The sequence below is a fragment of the Hibiscus syriacus genome, unplaced genomic scaffold (assembly GCF_006381635.1).
Source record: "Hibiscus syriacus cultivar Baekdansim isolate YM2019G1 unplaced genomic scaffold, ASM638163v2 tig00116971_pilon, whole genome shotgun sequence".
Taxonomy (NCBI): domain Eukaryota; kingdom Viridiplantae; phylum Streptophyta; class Magnoliopsida; order Malvales; family Malvaceae; genus Hibiscus; species Hibiscus syriacus.
This window is the reverse complement of record NW_024063495.1, coordinates 4,634,753-4,660,501: the sequence shown is the minus strand read 5'-3', so window position 1 is coordinate 4,660,501 and position 25,749 is coordinate 4,634,753. Positions and strand designations below refer to the sequence as shown.

General features: G+C 35.4%; 1 protein-coding gene across 1 annotated transcript; it reads right to left on the bottom strand.

The window, feature by feature from the left end:
• Positions 1–1,471: 1,471 nt before the first annotated feature.
• On the bottom strand, positions 1,472–1,807 carry LOC120191836. The gene has a single exon (XM_039194732.1). The coding sequence runs from the start codon at positions 1,805–1,807 to the stop codon at positions 1,472–1,474; it is 336 nt and encodes a 111-aa protein (XP_039050663.1).
• Positions 1,808–25,749: the final 23,942 nt, after the last annotated feature.

Sequence of the window (25,749 nt, the reverse complement as noted above, 5' to 3'; positions counted from 1 at the left end):
TTAAATTTCTTCTTTTTACAATTTAGTCCCTCAATCTTGTGTTTTGTTTAATGTTATCCTTTGACTACACCTAGTTGTAAATTATTTCTTTCTATCATTATTTTGTCCTCAAAGTCTCTTCTTTAAAAATATCACAATATATTATATAATCTTAGAGGGTATTTGATTACACATAAGAAAGAATATGAATATATAGTCAGAGTGAAGCTGTTTAAAATAAAATCAATAAGTATCATAAAATTATTAATAGTAAAAGTTTGAATAAATATATTTGATTTAATTTAATATAAATTTCATAAAGTAGATTAAGAAAATCTCAAATAAATTATCATGTGTTTTATTAATTAATTAGTGGTTTCTTCTTAAGATTAACATGTGAAGTAGTATAGATGTGGATTGAAAGAGTCTTTATTAATTAATTAATTGGACCCATTCTAGATTACTTAAATAAAATAAACTCTAATTAACTAATACGTAATATTTTATTGGATTAAAATATAATATTATTCGGACTCATTTATTTGTTTTGTTTAACCACACCAATGTGTTCTTAACTCTTCTGTTGTCCCAGTCTTTTTGTGTCTAATAAAAAACTGTCGTTTTTACATGTGATCGCATGTATAATGTTTTGTAAATAATTGTTATTATAAATAAGGGTAAAGTATATCGGTACTGATTATATCATACTATTTGACTGATCTCCTATTATTAATAAAAATTATAAAATTGACACATGATTATTCATATTTTTTAAACTTTTATTTGTTCATTAAAATAATTGACGGTCGTCTGAGTTGGACATGAACTTGCTGGATGGGATATGATAAAATCATATTTTAATAATGTCTACTTGAATTGTCACTGTTTTCAACCCCTGACTCGATGTCATTATTTAAAAGGAGAGTCGATCCACAAAATACAACTCAAATGGTTCTTAGATTATTATTTTTTTCATATCACAGTCAACAAGTTAACGTGCAGTTCATACGGTCTTTAATTTTTTAACAGAAAGGGATGAATTTAGAATATATGAATACTTGAGTGATAATTTTGTAACTTTTAATAATCGAGAGACTCAATAAAACAACGTATTATATTTGAGAGACCATTTCGTAACGTTAATAATTAGAGGACTCAACAAAACAATGTTCTTTAATCGAGATCATTTATATTCTTTATCCAATAAATAATATTATTAGTTCGAATCAAAATAATTGTTTCGTAACATATAAACTAAAAATCAAAATGAAGAAACCACATAAAATTATTATTAAAATGGAAATCAAATAGAACACTTGCATCGATCATTCAAATAATTATGATTTTTCATAAATTTTCTCCCACTTAGGGAGAAATATAATGATAATTACCCAGAAAAACCATATGTACAACAAATCCATGTTCTATTAGTCCCTGCAGTGATTCCTAATTAAAACAAAAACGAAAGCAAAAGATTGTACATATCTTAATTTCATCCACCGGTCACGCATGAAAACATCCTGGTGCTCCTAAACCTCGTAAGTTTCGGCCCCGTCGGCGTCTGAGACCCTCCGGTAACAGTGATATTTCCCTCGGGGATATTTCCCGTGGACATCCGGCGACGGTGACCACGACTGCCGATGTTCTCCTCGGCTATGGAATTACTATTCGATTCCGTGTAGAAATGAGTTTGACTCGGATTCGGACTATGAACGTAGAAATCAGCAATGTTGTAAGGTTGAGCAGCGCCGGACGAGAGACACTGGTATCGCCGGCGGGTTTTGGTCTTCTTCAGCGTCCGGTAAACTAAAGGGATAAGACCCTCCATTTTCTGGCTTGTGACGGAAGAGAATAGAGAGAGATGGGAGACTTTTGGTAGGGTTTGGTGGAGATGAAGATGAACCCATCACAGAAGACTATATATATATATATATATATATATATGAAAGGTGTATTTCTTGTGGGGGATGAATTGGAAAGTGTAGCACGCCATTTCAAGTGTGTTTTCTGACTTTAGGATCATTGAATATTTCATACAAATCTGATTGTTTAAATTTGGAAAACAGATTGGGTTAAGAAAACATTGGTGATTCCACATCAGATCATACAAATATAATATATACATATTGTACAGTGCAGATGACTGACAGATGTATTCTAATATTTAAAATAAAAAAATATCCAAATTACAATAAATGTTTATAACAACAATCGTAGACTAAATGTATAATAGATATATTTTTTTATAATCATTAATACAAGAAATTAATCCTTTAAGATCATATAAGGATCGATATAAGAAAAATATTAAATTTTTTTACACAAATGAATTCTAACAAAATGTAGATGCAGACTGCATTGGCAAACAGACCACATAAGAAGATCAAACTATTGAAAAATTAGTGTCAAATCGTAAATCAGAGTCGAGTAACGTGAAAAAACTATCAACGAACACAAATTACGTATGCAAATCTAATATGATGATTCAAAGCAGAGAATATCAACATGATAACAAATAAACGCTATCTTAATCAGTTATAGCGATGTCAAATCCAACCTTAAGAAAAAGATAAACGAAAACAACAGTCAAACGATAAAAAATGTGACAAAAGAAAAATAAAAATATACCACAAAGACAGAGTTATTAAAAATAGAAAACAACAAAATAACAAAGATACAATATAATAAGAGAAAAACAATAAATATTGACAATCGACAACTAAAATTATGATAACATTTATTTTATCTTTTAAATCGTTTTTTATATTAATTTTAATTTATTTTTAATATATTTATAGTATATGATATATAAAACCAATTCCAAATCGGTTCATTAAATCATTTTTCACAACCTTATCATAGTTAATTAACTAAATAATGGATCCAATTGGTTGATTTGTTTTTTAATATTAAAATCAATTTAATTAAAAAAACCAACAGAATAAATCAGTTGACCAACCTTAGTTTTACTTTATCAATCAAATATATTTAGAGAATTCTTACGTCAACGTGAATGTGTAATTATCATTTTAATAAGAGAAAATAATCTCAGTGACCAAAAATTCCATATAATATACGATTTTAATTAATTTTTTCCGGATTTGCCAAAATAACCAACAAAATCGCAATGCGATCGCTAATTCGCAACACGATCTCCATTATCGCAAATCAGTTTCCAGATTCGCAACGCGATTATGACTATCGCAATGTGATTTTCCAATTTCGCGTTACGATTTTCCCAATTCGCAATGCGAATAAGTAAATCGCAATGCGAATTTGGAAAATCGCAATGCGATACTGACTATCGCAATGCAATTTTCCTAATTCGTATTGCGATTTATGTATTCGCGTTGCGATTTTCATAATTCGCAATGCGAATACGTAAATCGCAACGCGATTAAGTAAATCGCAATGCGAATTAGGAAAATCGCAATGCGAATACGTAAATCGCAATGCAAATCTTACTATCGCAATGCGATTTACATAGCGCCATTCGTATTAACGCGTATTTTTTTTTCAAATTCCAAACACGAATTTTTTCTTAATACATCGGAAACTGAACCGTCCACAGTAATCGCAACTCATAACCTCAAACCTAAAATCACAACACTCAGTCCCATCTCCATCTCTCACTCTCTACGGCAAAATCCGTCCCCATCTCCGAAGATTTCCGTCCCCATCGCCGGCGAAATCCCTCACAACCATTCACGGTCAGAAATCCCTCACAATCATTCAGAAATGGAAAATCAACCTCCGAGGGTTAGTTTTTTTTAATTATTTTTAATTTGAAAATTTTGCATTATTTTAGGTTTTTCATATTGAAATCGATGATAAGTTTACTGGTAATTTCAATAATAGATTAACCATTTCACTTAGATTTCTTATTAAATTCATTCGATTGCTGCCAATACTGCTAAACTGTTTAGTATTTAACCCTGTGAAGTTAGTATTTGTCTTTGTTTTGTCTTTTGGTTGAAGTAATGCAGAAAAAGAATAGTTTCGAGAATGAAAATCGCAACGCGGAAATAACTATCGCAACGCGAAATGAAAATCGCAATTCGAAACCAAAATCGCATTGCGATTTTCATTTCGCGTTGTGATTCTCTCGTTGCGATTTTCATTTCGCGTTGCGATTCTCTCGTTGCGATAGTCATTTCGCGTTGCGATTCTCTCGTTGCGATAGTCATTTCCGCGTTGCGATTTTCATTATCTCGTTGCGATTTTCATTTCAACCAAAAGACAAAACAGTGTTGCAAATTTTATTTTCAAGAATAAACTACTATTTATGTTTATTGTTTTTAGTATATCTTCACAGTGTAGTTTTTGGTATATCTAACTTGGTATGTTTATTGTTTTTGTAGAAATTTTTTTCGGCTTCATTGACATTAAGGAATAAAGTTAGCCTAGCCACTAAAATTGCTTCGAAGCTTTCACCTGCACAAAGAAAATTGTTTGAGGAAACCTGCTTCGGGCCATGGCTGAGAGTACAACATCCGGGTGGAGATGCTAATTTGACCCATTTGTGGCTTCAGACCATGACTAACGATCTACCCGACAATATACAACGTGGTGAGGAAGAGATATGGTTTCATTTTCCACCGGCGTATACTTGTTCTGGGCGGAAGGAGTTCTGCTTAATCACTGGTCTACGATTCGGACACGATGATATAGGCCGGTACACTCGTCATATCACCCGCCCATCATGGTTATCCAGGATTTTTCCGGATGAGTCAATAGAGAAGCCGAACTTACACGTCGACGACCTGAAGAAATTGTTTAATAAGAAAGATGGTTTTACTCGGATGAATGACGTCGATGTTGTCCGAGTATGCCTTATACTACTTTTGTATGCCGGCTTTTTAGGCAGAGAGGCCAGACAACCTATTCCTCGGAGCTAATATTATTGGTAGAGGACCTAAATGCATGGAATCTATTTCCGTGGGGTTCGTATATATGGAAAGCTACCTGGACTAAGTTGTCGTATGCCTTTGATGACCGCAAAAGTTTGCGGGACGATGGGTCGAAATACACTTTGTCAGGCTTTGTTTGGGCCTTTAAGGTAAGAATTTCTATATAATGTTTTCAAATGTATAATTAATTATTTAACAATTACTAATGTTTGTTATTATATTGTTTGTAGATTTGGATATTCGAGGCTTTCCCCATCATGCGGACATATGCATTAAAAACCTCAAATGATATTCTTAGGACTATTTCCTGGAAGAGGAAACGTCTGTTGGATTGGGAAGACTTAATACCATATGCAACAATAAATAATGTAAGTTAACACAAATACTATCATATATAAACAAGTTATTAATAGTAGACGTTTAACTTTGTTTGAGTTTTTATATTTTTAGGAGGCCAACATTCCATTAATGAGACTGACACCCACGGAGGCTGAGCTTGCCACTGATTGGTGGCAAGCTAGTCAGCGTTTTCTTGATGGCACGAATGATGAGCAGCCTCCACTTCCTCCACTTCGAGAGCCATCACCTCACCCAGAGCCATCACTTGATCGACCCGACTATACACCTCTACAACGAGAGCCATCACCTATCCTGTCACATCATCGAGCCTCTTCTCCACCATCACCTCATGATAGGCGACCGGCAAAGATGCCACGACTTCTATCTCCCTGTTCTCCACCTCCACCTCCACGGGATGAGTCAAGGGAGTTACGTGATGAGGTCAATGCCTTGCGTGAGGAGATCAGTACTCTACGCGATAACGATGGTGCATGGCGTGTGGAGGTGTCTACTTTACGTGGTGAGGTTGCCGCTCTACGTGAGATGGTAGTATCGTTGCAGAATGAGGTTCATACTCTACGCAACGAGGTAAGTTTAAGATTTTCCATATTTAACTTGATGATAAATTTACTAGCAATTTCACTTAAATTAACCATTTCACTTAGATTGCTTAGTAAATTTATTCGGTTGCTGCCAATACTTCTAAACTGTTTATTAACACTATGAAGTTAGTATTTATCTTTTTGTTTTGTCTTTTGGTTGAAGTAAATTTATTCGGTTGCTGCCAATTCTGCTAAACTGTGTATTCTTTAACATTGTGAAGTTAGTATTTGTCTTTGTTTTGTCTTTTGGTTGAAAGTTTGAAATATATTTGTCTTTGTTTTCACTGTTTAAATATCATGCCTATTTATTTATTGATATTTGTATTTAATTATTTAGCGGACCGATAAGGTGGATGCTTTACGTCGGGTTTTTCTTGCACGACAGAGTTCACGCATCAGACGGTGTGCACGTGCTATTAAGTCTCCGTACACCCCAATAGTGCGAAGACACCGCAAGAAGAAGCCCGACTCGCCTGTCATCCCTCAAGAGTCTACTCCTATCGTTGAAGAGGCCCCTATCATTCCTCGAGAGTCCCCTCCCACCGTTCAAGAGGCCACTGTCATCGTTGAAGAGGTCCCTCCCACCATTCAAGAGCCCGATTCACATAGCGTCATATGTAGGATTCTTGAGAAACCCTCAGACGTGCCGGACATGATGGATTCAAGTTGGCTCTCGTATGAGTTACCGGCCAGTACCATACCGATATCTGAAGTGGAGAGGAAACAACTACCGGACACAATTCTGGATAACACCCTTTGGGCTAAGACCGCAGTTGATTTTTATCTACATGAGCGGAGCCAGGGGTGTTTCACTGACATATGCAAGCTCAACGATGATATCTATTTGTTGCTTGATTAGTCTTAGTGGGGCGTATTATTAGGGGTCGAAGACAATGGCTAGTTCGATGGAGGGGTAAGTCTTATATTTTTCTTATATTTTAATTTGATTATTTTTTTTAAATTTATGTAAGTTACTAATATATGTCTTTTTTTGTAAAACAGCATATCGATGCGTGGGTGTCACGTCTTCTAATAATTAGGAAACTTAAGGAAAATAAAAGAAATACACGATATACAATCATACCGACGTCTTTTAACGCCGTTCACTTGAAGAATCAACGAGATGAATCATTTGCGTTGGGCAATGGACAAGCTAAACTTTATCCTGCATGGTGGGAGGTCGATAAGGTTAGTATTTATTTTAGATTGAGTTTAAAGGTATTCATAAATAAGTGCGCAAATGAATGAATTATTACTTATGATTACAGGTGTTTATCCCTGTTTTGGAACGTAAACATTGGCTTCTCGTCGAGCTTCAGATCCCATCCCTTAAGGCAATAGTATATGACAGCATGATAAATTACATATCATTGGCTGATTTAAGAGATATTATTAAGGGATGGAGCTCTCATTTGGCTAAATTCTTGGATGCGATAAATTATTGGACTCGTTCTGGAAACAAGAAGCCAAAGAAGCTCAATATTACAGTTAGCAGAGACGAGACCGCACCACAACAAACGAAATGACCCAGAGGGGATTGTGGTCCTCTCGTATGCTTGGCGTTGGAGCGTTTGATCACAGGAAGTATAAAGTATCTACCTCCCGCCGATAGAGATAGAGCTACAGTAGGCTTGTGGTTTCGGCATTATATGGCTAGATCGATATATACGAGACGCTTCCTACCTGCATTCGCGTTATAAAATTGTCCATAAACAATTGGTATGTTTATAGGCTTTTGGTTTGAAAATGTTTGGTTAAGTACCTAGAATTCAATAATTTGTTGTTTGTAGGTTTTAGATGTGTAGAAAGTGTTGTTTGAGCAAATGTTTGGTTTATGCAGGTTAATCTCAGAAGTGAGCTGCGTGAAAATGATGTATGGCTGCAAAAGTTGATTCAATAGTAGATGAGGAAATAAGAATTATTGTTTGTTTTTTGATTGTTTAATTGATTTGTAAAAGGTGATTTGTAAAAGTTGATTTGTTTAATTGATGTTAACATAATTCTTATTTGTTCTTGTTTAATTGATTGAAATGTAATGGTTGATTTTGTTGATTTCAATCTGCATTATGTTGAAGGAAAAAATGACTATCGCAATGCGAAATGAAAATTGCAACGAGAGAATCGCAACGCGAAATGAAAATCGCAACGACAAAATCGCAACGCGAAACTAAATTCGCGTTGCGATTTTCATTTCGCTTTACGATTCCCTCGTTGCGATTTTCATTTCGCATTGTGATTCTCTCGTTGCGATTCTCTCGTTGCGATTTTCATTTCGCATTGCGATAGTAATTTCCGCATTGCGATAGACATTAAGATGATTGCGAACGTCATTTCCGTGTTGCGATAGTCAAATGATTGCCTAATAAGTGATAACAACTGAACAGATCATAGCAATTTTCAAACTCAAGTTACTAATACATGCCTAACTGAAAATGTTAAAAGTTCACACATAAAATCTACATAATATAACGTTTGCATTTAAAAATCACCTAAGTTAACAGTCCCAAAAGGTGAAACCAGTTGTGATTGGGATTTTAAAGATGATTGCGATTTTGATTGCCTTTTTCTTGACACCATATGAGCTTTGGATTTTGATGAGGATCCATATTTTGGTAGAGGAAAAGATGATTGTGATGGCACTGGTGATCCACATGTCAACCTTGTATGACCACTTTCCTTGCACCGACTACATGTCGATCTCTTCTTCTCTTCACCCTTAGACGGTATACGATCGTGACTTTTTGGTCGGCCAGGTAGCCTTCTGTCCATGGCTGGTGGCAAAACTGTTTGTAAGTCATCTGGTATGTCCCACTCAGAAGGACGTGGAATAGGGTAGACAATCTCGGCATAAGTCTGTCGATATACTTCTGTAGTGTAGCAATCCATAGCATATGTGCTTGAATCATCTTGGTTTAGACGAAGAGCAACTTTTATAACATGGCCACACGGATAACCAGATTTTTGCCATTTCATACAACTACACGTCCTTGCATTTAGATCGACAAGCCCATTTAAGTTATTATCAAGTACTTCAAACAAAGTGTTTGAACATGGTTCAACTCTCCATGACGTTGACTTCACAACACATTTCGTTATCTTTTTTTCAGTCCATGGTGTAACACGATGTTCCAATGTTCCTGTAAATTTAAATAAATAATACTTAGTAAAATATATGATAAGTTACGAATTCAAAGAAATAATACCTGTATGGTTTCTTTTCTTGTAGTACCACTGTTGAATAGAGGCTCGAAAAAACTCCATTAACATAGTAATGGGTAATTTCCGGGAATGACGACTTAGAGCGTTGATTGATTCTGCACTATTAGACGTCATGAAACCATATCTTGCTCCAAGTTGATGTACTCTTGACCATCTTTCAAACCTGACATCTTCTAGTGTTTGAGCACACTGAGGCAAAACACGTCTTAAACAGTTTATATGCTTATTGAAATCCACTTCCCGATAAGCTTTTGCAGCCTTCCAGTATGTCCATTTGTGCTTTTTTATACCAGCAGACCTTGATTTTAGATTTCTATACAAATGAACACCACAAAGTCCATGAAAAGCATCTGGGAAACACCTTCTAACAGCGTTGTCAATTGAGTTTGCCCTGTCGGATATGATTGTCAGATTGCTAATAGGACCTATGCAATCCCTAAGATGCCCCATAAACCATATCCATGAATCAGAGGTTTCAGATTTGCCAACCCCGTAAGCTATTGGCAATATCCCATTGTTAGCATCCATGGCTACTGCTAATAAGTTTACTCCAAGGTATCGACCTTTCAAATGTGCTCCGTCAACTATAATAACTGGGCGCATGCAAGTAATAAACGAACGAATCTAAAAAATAATATACACAAGAAATATAATCATTTAAATGTGAAATGCATGTAACTAACAAAAATGAGTCAACATAATTATATTGATTTACTAACCGCAACACCAATGGCGATAAACAGCAACTCAAAGCGTCCATCTCTATCTGTTTTGATATGAGTTACCGACCCAGGATTTTTCAGCTTTAAATTGTGACAATAAGCCGGCAGTTGGGCAAACGATGCTTCTGGCGACCCCCTCAACAATTCCAAGGCATAACATTTGGCTCTCCAAGCTTGAGAATATGATATACTAATCTTGAACCGAACATTCATGTCAGTCATAATTTCATGTCCCCGATATACCCTGCCATTCAAAAACATTAACTCAGCCAGAAAACCACCCAACATCTTTTTGTTTGCCTGTCTATGGTGAGGAAAAACTTGGGTTCTTGAACATGTATGTTTATCAATAAAAGTCCTAACTTGAAACATTTCGCAATCTTTTATCCTCTTTGCAATCATACGCCACGTACAGTTTTTTCAATCATACACCTTGTTTCGAAACGATATTTGCTTGATTTGTTAACTTTTAGTTGATAGCCATCTTCCACACATTTTGTATACAAAGCTATCTTCAAGTCTTCCTTTGTATAAAAACAATCATCTTTCTTGATACGAATAACTTTTGTGTAACAATCAACTGCTTTCTTTACCAACTCTTCTTTCAGTATCTGAAGTAATTCTAGCATATTCCAGTTATACTCCCGTGGCATTTTCTTTTCTTCGGGGACTTTTTATTCTTATTTTTCTTCTTATTTTTCTTCTTCAGGATTATATGAATTACAGAATGGATGTTCAACATGTTCATTCACAGTCGTAACTTCCTCTTCATTATCATCAACAACATCTTCCTCGGCAATGGTTGTTTCATCATCAAAATTCGGGTATTGACCAATATCAAAATCATTACACGCAGGGTCTGTTTCTTCTTCTGAAACATCATCAAAATCCGAGTATTGACCAATATCAAAGTTCGGGTATTGACCAAGATCAAATTTCGAATACTGACTAGTACTCACAATTTTTTCTGTTGGCTCATCATCGTCTAATTGGTCAATACGAAAACCAGAATTTGGTACTGAAAGTTGATTGGGATTTGGATTAGAGAAAGGTTGTGGGTTTTGAGAAAAACTTAGTTGATTACTACCTGCTACTGACCCAACAATACTACTTCTAGGTTCAACAACATACAATGTAACATCATCACTTGAAACACTAATGTAGCAATGAATCGTTCAACATCTTCATTGTCGGTTAACAAATAAACTTTACCATTTCTCTGATAAGATAGCCTAAATCCACTTAGGGGCTCTAAATTCAATTTCTTTGAAACACGTAACATTATAGTTTCATAAGTTAACTTTTTTAATGACAATTTTAGTTGAAGATTCATGGGTAAAGGCATATATTGTAAAACACCATGAACATTCTCCCATGACCCTCCAAAACACAAATCTATCCAAACATAATCAACATTAGATGATTTCATGGTTGTAAATTAATTTACTAAATAAACGAGCTGCGAAACTAAGACCTGTTGCCGGATGGGGAAGGATGTAGGAACAGATATAGGAATGGATGTCGTCAGAGAGAGTGATAGATGGAGATGGAATGAGTTGTGATTTAGGGATTTAGGTTATGAGTTGTTGCTGCTGCGTAGATATATACACAAAAAATTTGTGTTGCGAAACTAAAACCTGTTGCGAACTTTGAAAATCGTATTGTGATTCTGTATTATCTCGTTGCGATAGTCAGAATCGCGTTGCGAAAGTCAGAATCGCGTTGCGAAAGTCAGTATCGCGTTGCGAAAGTAAGTATCGCGTTGAGATTTTCCCAATTCGCAATGCGAATAAGTAAATCGCAATGCGAATTTGGAAAATCGCAATGCGATACTGACTATCGTAACGCGATAATACAAAATCGCAACGCGATACTGACTTTCGCAACGCGATACTGACTTTCGCAACGCGATTCTGACTTTCGCAACGCGATTCTGACTTTCGCAACGAGATTCTGAAAATCGCAATCATCTTCAAAATCCCAATCACAACTAGCTTCACCTTTTGGGACTGTTAACTTAGGTGATTTTTAAATGCAAACGTTGTATTATATGTATTTTATGTGTGCACTTTTAACATTTTCAGTTAGGCATGTATTAGTAACTTGAGTTTAAACATTGCTATGATATGTTCAGTTGTTATCACTTATTAGACATTCATTTGACTATCGCAACGGGGAAATCGCAACGCGAAAATGGCTATCGCAACGAGAAAATCGCAATACGAAATGAAAATCGCATTGCGATTTTATCGTTGCGATAGCCATTTCGCATTGCGATTTTCATTTCGCATTGCGATTCTCTCGTTGCGATAGTCAGTTTCGTGTTGCGATAGTCTGTTTTACCTTCAACATAATGCAGATTGAAAATCAACAAATCAACTATTACATTTCAATCAATTAAACAAGCACAAATAAGAATTATGTACACATCAATTAAACAAATCAACATTTACAAATCATTTTTTACAAATCAATTAAACAATCAAAAAATAATAATAATTCTTATTTCCTCATCAATTATTGAATCAATGAATCAACTTTTGCACCCGTACATCCATTTCACGCAGCTCACTTAAGGATTAACCTGCAGAAACCAAACATTTGCTCAAACAAGACTTCCTACACATCTAAAACCTACAAACAGTAAATTATTGAATTCTAGGTACTTAACCAAACATTTTCAAACCAAAAGGAGTATATATGTTAACAAAACTTGCATTTGACTTACCAATTAACAATGGATACTTTAATAACGCGGATGCAAGTAGGCAGCGTCTCGAATATATCGCTCTAGCCATATAATGCCAAAACCACAAGCCTACTGCAGCTCTATCTCTATCGGTGGGAGGTAGAAACTCTGTGCTTCCCGTCGTCAAACGCGCCAAGCACATGCATACGAGAGGACCACAATCCCCTCTGGCTCCCGGTGATTGTTGTGGCGCGGTCTCGTCTCTGACAACTGTGACATTGAACTTCTTTGGCTTCTTGTGTCCAGAACGAGTCCAATAATTAATCCCATCCAAGAATTTAGCCAAATGAGAGCTCCATCCCTTGATAATATCTCTCAAATCAGACAGTGATATGTAATTTATCATGCTATCATATACTATTATCTTCAGGGATGGGAGCTGAAGTTGGACGAGAAGCAAATAACGACGTTCCAAAATAGGGATAAACACCTGCAATCATAAGTAATAATTCATTTATTTGCGCACTTATTTATGAACACCTTTAACAAATTTAAAAAATAAACACTAACCTTATCGACCTCCCACCATGCAGGATAAAGTTTAGCTTGTCCATTTCCCAACGAAAATGATTAATCTCGTTGATTCTTCAAGTGAACTGCGTGAAAAGCCGCCGGCATTATTGTATATCACGAATTTTTTTTATTTTTCCTAAGCTTCCTTATTATTAGAATACGTGACACCCACGCATCGATATGCTGTTTTACAAAAAAAGACATATATTAGTGAATTACATTAATTTTTAATTACATTAATTTTTAAAAAAATTAATCAAAATCATATATAAGACAAATATAAGACTTACCTCCCCATCGAAATAGCCACTGTCTTCAACCCCTAATAACACACCCCACCAAGACCGATTAAGCAACAAATACATCTCATCGTTGAGTTTGCTTATGTCAGTGTAACACCCTTGGCTCTGCTTATGTAGATAAAAATCAATTGTGGTCTTAGCCCAAAGGGTATTATCCAGAATTATTTCCGGTAGTTGTCTCCTCTCCACTTCAGATACCGGAAGGGTACTAGCCGGTAACTCATACGAGAGCCAACTCTCATCCATCATGTCCGGCAACGATGGGGGTTTCTCAATAATTCGATATATTACCACATGTGAATCGGGCTCTGGAATGGTGGGAGGGACCTCTTCAACGATGACAGTGGCCTCTTGAACGGTGGGGGCGGGACTCTTGAGGGATGATAGGGGCCTCTTGAACGATTGGAGGGGACTCTTGAGGGATGACAGGTGAGTCGGGCTTCTTCTTGCGGAGTCTTCGCACCATTGGGGTGAACGGATACGTAATAGCACGTGCACGCCGTCTGATGCGTGAACTCCGTCATGCAAGGAAAACCCGACGTAAATCATCCACCTTATCGGGCCGCTAAAAAAAATTAATACATAAATCAGTAAATAAACAGACATGATATTAAACAAAGACAAATATGTTTCAAACTTGCATTGTATTCACCCAAGTCATTATTCTATCATAGTTCACAAAATGCATCAGATAGCATTCCAGAAGTAAGCACTTATATAAACATTTAAAAGGACAACATATATAAACATTCCAGAAGAAGAATAGTTTACTTTCGCAACACGAAACTTACTTTCGCAACGCGAAAATGACTATCGCAACTCGGAAATGGCTATCGCAACGCGGAAATGGCTATCGCAATGCGAAATGAAAATCGCAACGACAAAATCGCAATGCGAAATGAAAATCGCAACGCGAAACACAAATCGCATTGCAATTTTCATTTCGCGTTGCGATTTTGTCGTTGCGATTTTCATTTCGCATTGCGATTTTGTCGTTGCGATTTTCATTTCACATTGCGATAGCCATTTCCGCATTGCGATAGTCATTTTCGTGTTGCGAAAGTAAACTATTATTCTTCTGCAAATTGAAACTTGAATGGATTGCATTACTTCAACCAAAAGACAAAAACAAAACCAAAAACAAATACTAACAAAAACAGTTTAGCAGTATTGGCAGTAAGCGAATGAATTTATTAAGCAATCTAAGTGAAATGGTTAATCTAAGTGAAATTACGAGTAAATTAATCAAGTTAAATATGAAAAATCTTAAACTTACCTCGTTGCGTAGAGTATGAACCTCATTCTGTAACGATGCTACCATCTCACGTAGAGCGGCTACCTCACCGCGTAAAGTAGACACCTCAACATGCTATGCACCATCGTTTTTGCGTAAAGTACCGACCTCCTCACGCAAGGCATTGACCTCAACACGTAACTCCCCTAACTCATCCCGTGGAGGTGGAGAATAGGGAGATAAATGTCGTGGCAACTTTGCCGGTCGCCTATCTTGCGGTGATGGTGGAGAAGAGGCTCGATGATGTGACAGAATAGGTGATGGCTGTCGTTGTGGAGGTGTATAGTCGGGTCGATCAGGTGATGACTCTGGGTGAGGTGATAGCTCTGGGTGAGGTGATGGCTCCCGAAGTGGAGGCTGCTCATCATCCGTGCCATCAAAAAAATGCTTACTAGCTTGCCACCAATCAGTGGCAAGCTCAGCTTCCGTGGGTGTCAACCTCTGTAATGGAGTGTTGGCCTCCTAACAATATAAAAGCTCAAACAAAGTTAAACGTGTACTAGTAATAACTTGTTTATAAACATATGGTAGTATTTATGTTAACTTACATTATTTATTGTCGTATACCGTAGTAAATCTTCCCATTGCAAGGTCCGTTTCCTCTTCCAGGAAATAGCCCTGAGAATATCATTTGAAGTTTTTATTGCATATGTCTTCATGGCGGGAAAGGCCTAAAATATCCAAATCTACAAACAATGTAATAACAAACATTAGTAATTGTTAAATAATTACTTATAATTTTGGAAACATTATATAAAAATTCTTACCTTAAAGGCCCAAATAAAGCCTGTCAAAGTGTATTTGGAACCATCGCCATGCAAACTTTTTCGATCATCCAAGGAAGACGATAACTTAGTCCATGTAGCTTTCCATAAATACGAGCCCCACGGAAACAGGTTCCACGCATTTAGGTCTTCTACCAATTTGATTAGATCATTCGGAATAGGTTGTCTGGCCTCTCTGCCTAAAAAGTCGGCATGCAAAAGTATTAGAAGGCATACTCGGACAACATCGACGTCATCCATCCGAGTAAAACCATCTTTCTTATTCAATAATCTCGTTAGGTCTTCCACGTGTAGATTCGGCCTCTCCAGCTCAGGAAAAACCCGGGATAACCATGATGGGCGGGTAATGTGTCTAGTGTACCGACCTATATCATCGTGTCTGAAGCGTAGACCGGTGATTAAGCAAAACTCCTCCCGCCCAAAACACGTATATGCCGGTGGAAAATCAAACCATATCTCTTCATCACGACGTTGTATAGTATCTGGTAGATCGCTAGTCATGTTTGAAGAAACAGGTGTGTCACATCGCATCTCCACGGATATTGTACTTTCAGCCATGGCCCGAAGCAGTATCCTCAAACATTTTTCTTTGTAGATGAAAGCTTCGAGCAATTGTTTTGGCCAGGCTGACTTTATTTCTTAAGGTCAATTGAGCCGAATAAAGTTCTACAAAACAATAAACATACTAAGTTAGATACCAAAAACTACACTGTGAAGATATACCAAAAACAATAATAAACATAAAGAGTAGTAGTTTATTCTTCAAACTTAATTTGCAACACTGTGAATTTCTTATTTGTCTTTGTTTTTTGGTTGAAGTAATGCAATTCATTCAAGTTCATTTGCAGAGAAGAATAGTTGCTGAAAATGAAAATTGCAACACGAAAATGACAATCGCAACGCGAATTTGACTATCGCAACGAGAATAAAATCGCGTTGCGATTTTGTCGTTGCGATTTTGTCGTTGCGATTTCATTTCGCGTTGCGATTCTCGTTGATTTAATAAGCAATTTAAGTGAAATGGTAATCTATTATTGAAATTACCAGTAAACTTATCATCAATTTCAATATGAAAAACCTAATAATGCAAAAATTTCAAAAAGAAAATAATAAAAAAACTAACCCTCGGTTGATTTGGTTGATTTTCCATTTCTGATTGTGAGGGTGGCTCTGAGAGATGGAGATAGACGGATTTCGCCGAGATGGGACGGATTTCGTCGGAGAGGGTGAGAGTGAGAGATGGAGATGGGACTGAGTTGTGATTTTAGGTTTTAGGTTGAGTTGCGATTACGGGATATACTGTGGACGGTTCAGTGTTCCAATATATTAATCGTGTTGGAATTTGAAAATAAAATACCTTTGCGATACTAATGGCGCTTTGAAATCGCATTGCGATATGATTATCTCGTTGCGAAAGTCAGTAGCGTTGCGAAATTAAGTCGCGTTGCGATTTTTCAAATTCGTATTGCGATTTTCCAAATTCACATTGCGATTTTCCAAATTCGCATTGCGATTTTCCAAATTCGCATTGCGATTTACTTATTCGCATTGCGAATTGGGAAAATCGCAACGCGAAATTGGAAAATCGCATTGCGATAGTCATAATCGCGTTGCGAATCAAGAAACTGATTTGCGATAATGGAGATCCCGTTGCGAATTAGCGATTGCATTGTGATTTTGTTGGTCATTTTGGCAAATCCGGAAAAAGTTGGTTAAAATCGTATATTATATGGGATTTTTGGTCACTGAGGTTATTTTCTCTTTTAATAATTATATATCTTTAGAATTAAGGATAAACTATATAAATGGTTACTATTGTTTGAGTAAGTTTTCATTTTCTCCACTGAAGTTTTAAAAGTAACAGATTGATCACTAATATTATCGATTTGTTCGACGTTAATCGTTATTAACCCGGGTGACATAAATCTGAGCTGGACCCGTTGACCGGTCAACTTTTCAACTTTAAATTAAAATGTAATCTCGTTTTATTTTTATTGTATTCATTTACTCTCACTAAACTTACTAGTATGAGCATATAAGAGAAGCCAAATAGTATAATACTTATACAGGAAAATGTTGACACCTGTGCAAATTTGAAACCCCTTAAAAAGGGTAACCTCCAAATATCCAAACATTTCCAATAATAAACCACACAAAAATGTATGCTTTTAGCACCCATTTCAAGTGCTCCAATAATATGGTAAGCCTGCCAAGTTACCATGCCAAAAATGCATCGGCAAAAGCCAATGAAGATCAATCTGCTCATATTAGTAAGCTTGAGTGAGAAAAATGAATAAAATAAAAATAAAATGAGATTAAATTTTTATCTAAAGTTGAAGAATTGATCGGTCAACAGGCCAGGTAAGCGGTTAACGATTTAACTCAATTTTCTGTCACTTATGTTAATTGTTGTTAATGTCGAGTGACAAATATATTACAAATCGATAATTTTAGTGACCAATATGTTACAAATCGATAATACTAGTGACTAATTTGTAACTTTTGAAACATCAGTAGGAAAATAAAAGCACACTCAAATATTAGTGACCATCCATATAATTTACTCTAGAATTAATGTATGATGTCCGGACACTTTGTAAACATCAGACATGACCTCATGTTTAAGTCAAGTGGTTAAATTATGGCGATCTGATCAAACTGACATCGTTTAACCGAATATCTCCCTTTTTAGCACCGTTTGACCTATATTTCTCGAAGTGACACCCTTTTGGTGTTGAGGTGGCGAAAGACGCATCCCCGAGGACGCGCCTTCACGGGGTTTTGCTGATTCAGTTGCCACGGTGGTATTTGTTTTAATAATAAAAATTTTATTTTTATTGTTATTATATATTAGTAATATATTATGTAAATTGTTTCGGTTATAATTTAATAATTATCGAATGTATTTTTTTAATGTGTGTTAAAGGTGGAGTGTATTATCCACATTAATAGGATAGAACAATAGATGAAAACTAGTTTTTATTTTATTGTAGTTATATAAAAAATGTATAAAATTATTATATTACACGTATGATTATATTATTATTTTTTATTTTGATTATTGATATATTAATTTTATCACTTAATTATTTAAATATTATCAATCTAATAATCTGTTATTATTATTTAACCAAAATATTGATGCATAAGTTAATAAAATTAGTATAATTACACATTTAATCTGTTATTATTATTATACATTGAGAAATTATAGAAAATGCAATTACATTTAAATATTAGAAACAAAAACATTTATTTAAATAGAATATTAGGTTACATAAGGGTTAACGGTTATGTGATGATAATAGAGCTGGACATTTTTTTCTATTGTGTCCGATGTTTCTACAATGCCCACATCGTTTTTGTTCTGTTGACTTATTCCGAATATCCATATCACAATGTATTCTAGTAGATTTTGGACGACCTGAGTCCCTCAATAACAATGAATATGGTAAAAATTGTAAGCCAAGTTTGAATCTCATCTGAGTCTCTTTCGTTTCCTATAGGCGGAAACTCAAATTCATATACCTTGAATACTTGTGAAAGTTGGTATACGAGATCAACATAATTTTTGAAGTCCAAATGTGAATGTGAGGAAGCTGCAATGACATGAGAGCATGGATATTTGAGTGCTTGAAAGAAACCACAATCGCACCACCACTTATACAGATTAACTCTGAAAGAGTTAGCTTCAATCCCTTGCAACGGACGTGGCATTTCGGTTACACGAAACAATTCACGGGTGCGAGAAAAATTTGTAACCAACATCCCATTTGATGCAGCTATTTTTTCTGTAAATCAACTACTAGTCTTGGGTGGTAAATATGACCGTTTTGCATCCAAGTAAGAGCTTGTCCACCGAGCTTTGCAAAGAGTTGACCCAAACGAAAATAAGTCGTTTTGACCAATGCCGTGACTGGTAAATGACGCACCCCCTTTAAGGTTGAATTTATTGCTTCAGTCAAGTTTGTTATCATATGACCATAGCGATACCCCCCGTCATACGTATTTGTCCACATTTCTTTGCTGATGTCCATAATGTACTCGCACCCCTTCTTATTTTTTCCAAACAACTCTTGTAGCATCGACTCAAATCTTTGAGGTAAGAGTTCGTAACCTAAGATATTAGGAATATGTAATAGTTAATATGAATTATAAATAAGTAATAAGAAAATGATAGAAAAATTGGGGAAAAGTAACATACCCATCCGCACGACTAATTGATGTTCATCATTCTTCTTGTATTTTCCGTAATAGTTTGCAGCAATATTATTGAAAACATTTTGATATTTCGATATAACAAATTAAGTTAAATGAATTTTAAGATTTTACAAATAATTTTCTAAAAGTATATTCGATTTAATTACTTGAATATCAAATTATTACTCCAAGTCTTTTAAGATCAATTTCAAACCTTACTAAATGTGTAAAATTATGTTTTATACTTAATATATTTTTAAAACAATTTTCACAAAGTATTTTGAACCAAAATCAAGCCTGAAATCAATTTTTCAGAGTGATGCACCGATGCACCAATCCATGCATCGATGCACCATGAATTAAATTGAACATCGAATGCATTTCATGCATCGATGCACTAAGGATTTTATGAAAACATCGAATGCATTTGATGCATCGATGCACCAGCCATGCATCGATGCACTATGACTATTTTGAAACATCGAATGCACTTGATGCATCGATGCACTCTTAGTGCACCGATGCACTAAGGGTCTAACGGTCAAAATATTTGAATTTTACACTGATGCACTGATGCACCATGGGTATGCATCGATGCACTGACGCTCCCAACTAATTTTATTAATTGTTTTCACACTTAAACGGCTCTATTGACTCCACTAATCATCCCCAACATTCAAAAGTGATTCAAGGTGTATGTAGACAAGCTTAGAAGCCATTGATCAACAACAAGAAACATCAAGCAACTAGAATCAAAGAGAAAGCATCAAACCTCAAGTTTAAGCATTTCAAACCAATTTTTCATTCAATATTCATTTTGCTTTCAAGAACACTTATTGTGCTCAATTGTATTTATTCTTTAGTGTTCATCCTTTATTCTAGAATTATTCAAACATATTTGTCTTGTGAGTTTGCAAATTTGTAATCATCTCTTTGAGAAAAGAGTGTTCTCAAGAATTGGGGTATGTTCTTGAGGGAGTTGTAAGGTTATCTCTTTGGCCTCAAAAGAAAGAACAAATTAGTGAATTTGTTGGAAAATCCTTAGTGTGGATAGCTAAGGTAGTGGACGTAGACTTTGGTTGATAAAGTCGGACCACTCTAAATCTCTGTGCAATTACTTTCAATTTTCTGCAAAAGCTTCCACAAAATTTTAATTGCCAATTCACCCCCTCTTGGCCGATTTCGTCAATCGATTAACTCAACAATTGGTATCAGAGCCTAACTCATTTGAAGGTTTAATCTCCTCTTGAGTCGATTCGGGAAGAGTTACATCGATAATCAATGTCATCAATGGCCTCTACTTTAAACTTCGACTCCGGTCTCGATTCGATGCCCGTCAACAAGCCTCCTTTCTTCAATGGGGCTAACTATGCTTATTGGAAAAATAGAATAATATACTTCATTCAAGCAAGTGACATGGGAGCATGGAATGTCATAGAATAAGGATACTTCAAGCCTCTCACTCATCCAAGATTATGGAGTGAAAGAGAGACAAAAATGTTCCAGCTCAACTCCAAAGCCATCCATATTATATTTTGTGCTCTTGGACCAGATGAATACGGAAGAGTTTCATCTTGTACAACCTCCAAAGAAATATGGGACAAACTTCAAGTCACTCATGAAGGTACCGATGAGGTAAAGAAATCTAAAATTAGTATTCTAACGCATAGCTATGAAAATTTCAGGATGAAACCAAATGAAGATATCAAGGCTATGACGAATAGATTCTCAACGATTGTCAATGGTCTCAAATCATATGGAGAGACCATTTCAAATGAAAAGCTTGTGAGGAAGTTAGTTTACTCCCTTCCAAAATCATGGCAATCAAAGAAGACGGCAATCATCGAGTCTAAGGATCTAACGTCTTTAACTCTTGAAGAGCTAATCGGTTCACTCCTCACTAATGAAATGATGCTTGAAGATGAGGTGGACCTCGATAAGATTGAAGAGGCACCAAAAGAGAAGGAGAAGAAGAAAAACATTGGAGTTGCTCTCAAATCCACAAAAGATGAGAGTGATTCGGATGAAGATGACGATGACGAGGAAATGTCATTGTTTGCCAAACAGTTCAGAAAAATGACGAGACCTTACCGAGGAAAGGATCTACCGTCTTTAACTCTTGAAGAGCTAATCGGTTCACTCCTCACTAATGAAATGATGCTTGAAGATGAGGTGGACCTCGATAATTGAAGAGGCACCAAAAGAGAAGGAGAAGAAAAACATTGGAGTTGCTCTCAAATCCACAAAAATGAGAGTGATTCGGATGAAGATGACGATGACGGACATGTCATTGTTTGCCAACAGTTCAGAAAAATGACGAGACCTACCGAGGAAGAAAATTCAAAGAAATGAAGGCCTAAAAATGAACCAAAGAGAAGGACCCAATCATTTGCTATGAATGCAAAAAGCCGGGCATGTCAAATAGATTTCTCATAATTGAAGAGAAATGGTCAATCAAAATTAAGCACAAGGTTCATGTGGCTACATGGAGTGATGAGAAGGTTTCCGATGAGGAACAAGAAGTAGCAAACTTGTGCTTGATGGTATTTGGGGAAGATTCTAAGGTAACCTCTAACTCATCTGATTTTGATGATATATCCTATGATGAGCTATTAGAGGAATATAATGGGTTGGCTTCGGATTTTGAGAAATTGTTTTTAAAATATAAAAAGATGTTTCAAAATTGAAAATGAAAATAAACTCATATCCAAAACCAACACGATCTTGAAAGTAAAATCAAAGATTTGCAAATCAAACTAGAAGAGTTTGAAAAGAAAAATTTGGATTTGCAAAATTTACTTTCAAAGGTCAATGATGATCATCAAAAGAAAATTGATAATCTTAAAGCTTCTTTTGATAAAGTTGGAACAAACGTTTTGAAAATGGAGAAAATTCAAATCCAACTTTGTTAGAAAAGTTTTAAAAACTACAATCATAGAGGTCCCCAAGAACCTCTAATGGAAAAATCGTTAGAAGTATATGGGGTTCCTAAAGAGCTCATTACTAAAGATAAGATATCCTACACAAATGGATACCTAAGGGGACTAGAATTTGGAAACTATGAATATGGACCCAAAGAATTTGGGTACCAAAAATCAAAAATTAATCTATGTTTGTAGGAAAAGGAGCATTGCTACAAGGCACGTGAAACAAATCTAAATTCATGGTACCTTGATAGTGGATGCTCGAGACATATGACCGGGGACAAAAATCGGTTCATAGAGCTTAACGCCAAAAATGGAGGAGATGACTTTTGGTGATGATTCAAATGTCACATTGAAGGTATAGGTACAATAGTAATACCTCTTCCATACAATTAAAATGTGTTATGTGAATAGATTAAAGCATAATCTCTTGAGTATTAGTCAATTATGTGATAAGGGATTCAATGTTATATTTGAAACTAATGGTTGTAAAGTCATTGACATTGCATCTAATAGGATTATGCTTGTTGGTCATAGAATATGAAACATATACATGGTGCATTTAGACTCTATAGAAATGACTAATTTATGCCTAGTTGCAAAGGATGACATGATAGTTGTTATGGCATAGGAGACTAGGACATGCTAGCATGAGTTGTTTTGCAACGGTTAGTTTCTAGAGAATTGGTTCGAGGGCTGCCTAAACTAAAATTTGATAATGATAAAATCTGTGATGCTTGTGCTAAAGGAAAACAAAAGCGAGTTTATTTTAAATCCATTAATGATGTGTCAACTAGTAGAGTATTACAATTGATCCATATAGATCTTTTTGGGCCAACTAGGACTACTAGCTTGGGTGGAAAACAATATGCATTTGTCTTGGTAGATGACTATTCTAGATATACTTGGGTTCTATTCTTAAGTAATAAAGATGAAGCATTAGAAAATTTCATCACATTTTCAAAAGTAATCCAAAACGAAAAAGGTTACTCTATCACTAGTGTTAGAAGTGATCATGACATTGAATTTGAAAATCTTGGATTTAATGAGTTTTGTAATTCTAATGGTATTAGCCATAATTTTTCAGAACCTAGAAATAAAATGGAGTTGTTGAGAGGAAAAACCAAATTTTAGAAGAAATGGCTAGAACCATGCTTTGTGAAAATAATTTGCCAAAATATTTTTGGGCGGAAGCCACAAATACCGCTTGTTATATTGTAAATCGAGTAATGATTAGGCCAATTTTAAAGAAAACTCCATATGTAATTTTCAAAAATAAAAAGCCTAACATTAGCTATTTTCATCCTTTTGGATATAAATGTTTTGTTTTAAATAACGGTAAAGAAAACCTTGGCAAATTTGATGCTAAAAGTGATGGAGGAATTTTTCTGGGTTATTCCTTAAATTCTAAAGCTTATCGAGTATTTAATAAAATAAATTTGGTTGTAGAAGAGTCTATACATGTTGTTTTCGATGATAATCTCCTTCCGAGGAAGGATTCTTGTTTGAATGATGATGTAGGTATTATTAATACAAATGACGTTAGACATGACGTTAGAGAATCATCATCAAAGGAAGAAACGAAAGATGAGGAAACTCATGATCCTCTTGAGAAACCATTGAAGAAAGGGAAGTAGCTTATCCAAGTGAGTACAACTATGTCAAGGATGGTGAGATTATAGGTGATCCATCCAAAGGGGTAACAACTCGATCTTCTCTTAGAAATATTTGTAATTATGTTACATTTATTTCATGCATAGAGCCTAAGAATATTAAAGAAGCATTAAATGATGAACATTGGATTATGGCTATGCAAGAATAATTAAATCAATTTGAGAGAAGTAAAGTATGTACATTAGTTGAAAGGCCTAGTAATAAATCTACTGTAGGTACTAGATGGGTATTTATGAATAAGCTTGATGAGAGTGGTAATATAGTGAGAAACAAGGCTAGACTTGTTGCTCAAGGGTATACTCAAGAAGAGGGCATAGACTATGATGAAACATACGCTCTCGTAGCTAGGATGGAAGCAATTAGAATGTTATTAGCATTTGCATGTTTTCATGAATTTAAACTATATCAAATGGATGTTAAAAGTGCATTTTTAAATGGTTTTATAAAAGAAGAAGTGTATGTGGAACAACCTCCAGGTTTTGAAGATTCAAAATTTCTGGATCATGTTCTTAAATTGACAAAATCACTTTATGGTTTAAAACAAGCTCCTAGAGCTTGGTATGAAATATTGTCAATTTTTTTAATTGAAAAGGGTTTTTCAAAAGGTAAGGTTGACACTACATTGTTTTTAAAGCATAAAGGCAAAGATTTATTAGTAGTTCAAATCTATGTTGATGATATAATATTTGGTTCTACTGATGTTCTTTGCCAAGAATTTTCTAAGCTAATGCAAGCGAATTCGAAATGAGCATGATGGTGGAGCTCTCATTTTTCTTGGGACTCCAAATCAAGCAAAGAAAAGATGACATCTTCATCAATCAAGCTAAGTACGTCAAAGATATGCTCAAGAAGTTTGGACTAGAAAATGGCAAACCTCATGACACTCCAATGAGCTTTTCAACAAAGCTTGACTTAGATGAAGGAGGTAAATGTGTAGATGTTAAATTATATAGGTCAATGATTGGATCTCTACTTTATCTAACTTCAAGTAGACCAGACATTATGTTTATTGTTTGCTTATGTGCTAGATTTCAATCATGCCCTAAGGAATCACATTTACTAGCTGTTAAGAGAATCTTTAGATACCTTAAGGACACTCCTAGTTTAGGACTTTGGTATCCTAGAGACTCTAGCTTGCATGCTTTTTCTGATGCGGATTATGGAGGATGCAAATTAGATAGGAAAAGCACCTCCGGTACTTGCCAATTCCTTGGAAATATGTTGATTTCATGGTTTTCAAAGAAACAAAATTGTGTTGCATTATCTACCACTGAAGCATAATACATTTCATCCGGTAGTTGTCATGCACAAGTTTTATGGATGAAACAACAATTGTTTGATTATGGAATTGAAGTAGGTACTATTCCTATCAAGTGTGACAATACTAGTGCTATTTGTCTCACTAAAAATCCCATCCAACACTCTAGAACTAAACATATTGAAATTAGACATCACTTCATTAGAGACCATGTCGCTAAGGAAGATGTAGTTCTAGAATTTGTAAATATTTTGCACCAATTAGCGAATATTTTTACAA

Bases quoted from the DNA above. Each gene is read 5' to 3' on its own strand.
- LOC120191836 (XM_039194732.1), bottom strand. From the start codon at position 1,807: ATGGAGGGTCTTATCCCTTTAGTTTACCGGACGCTGAAGAAGACCAAA.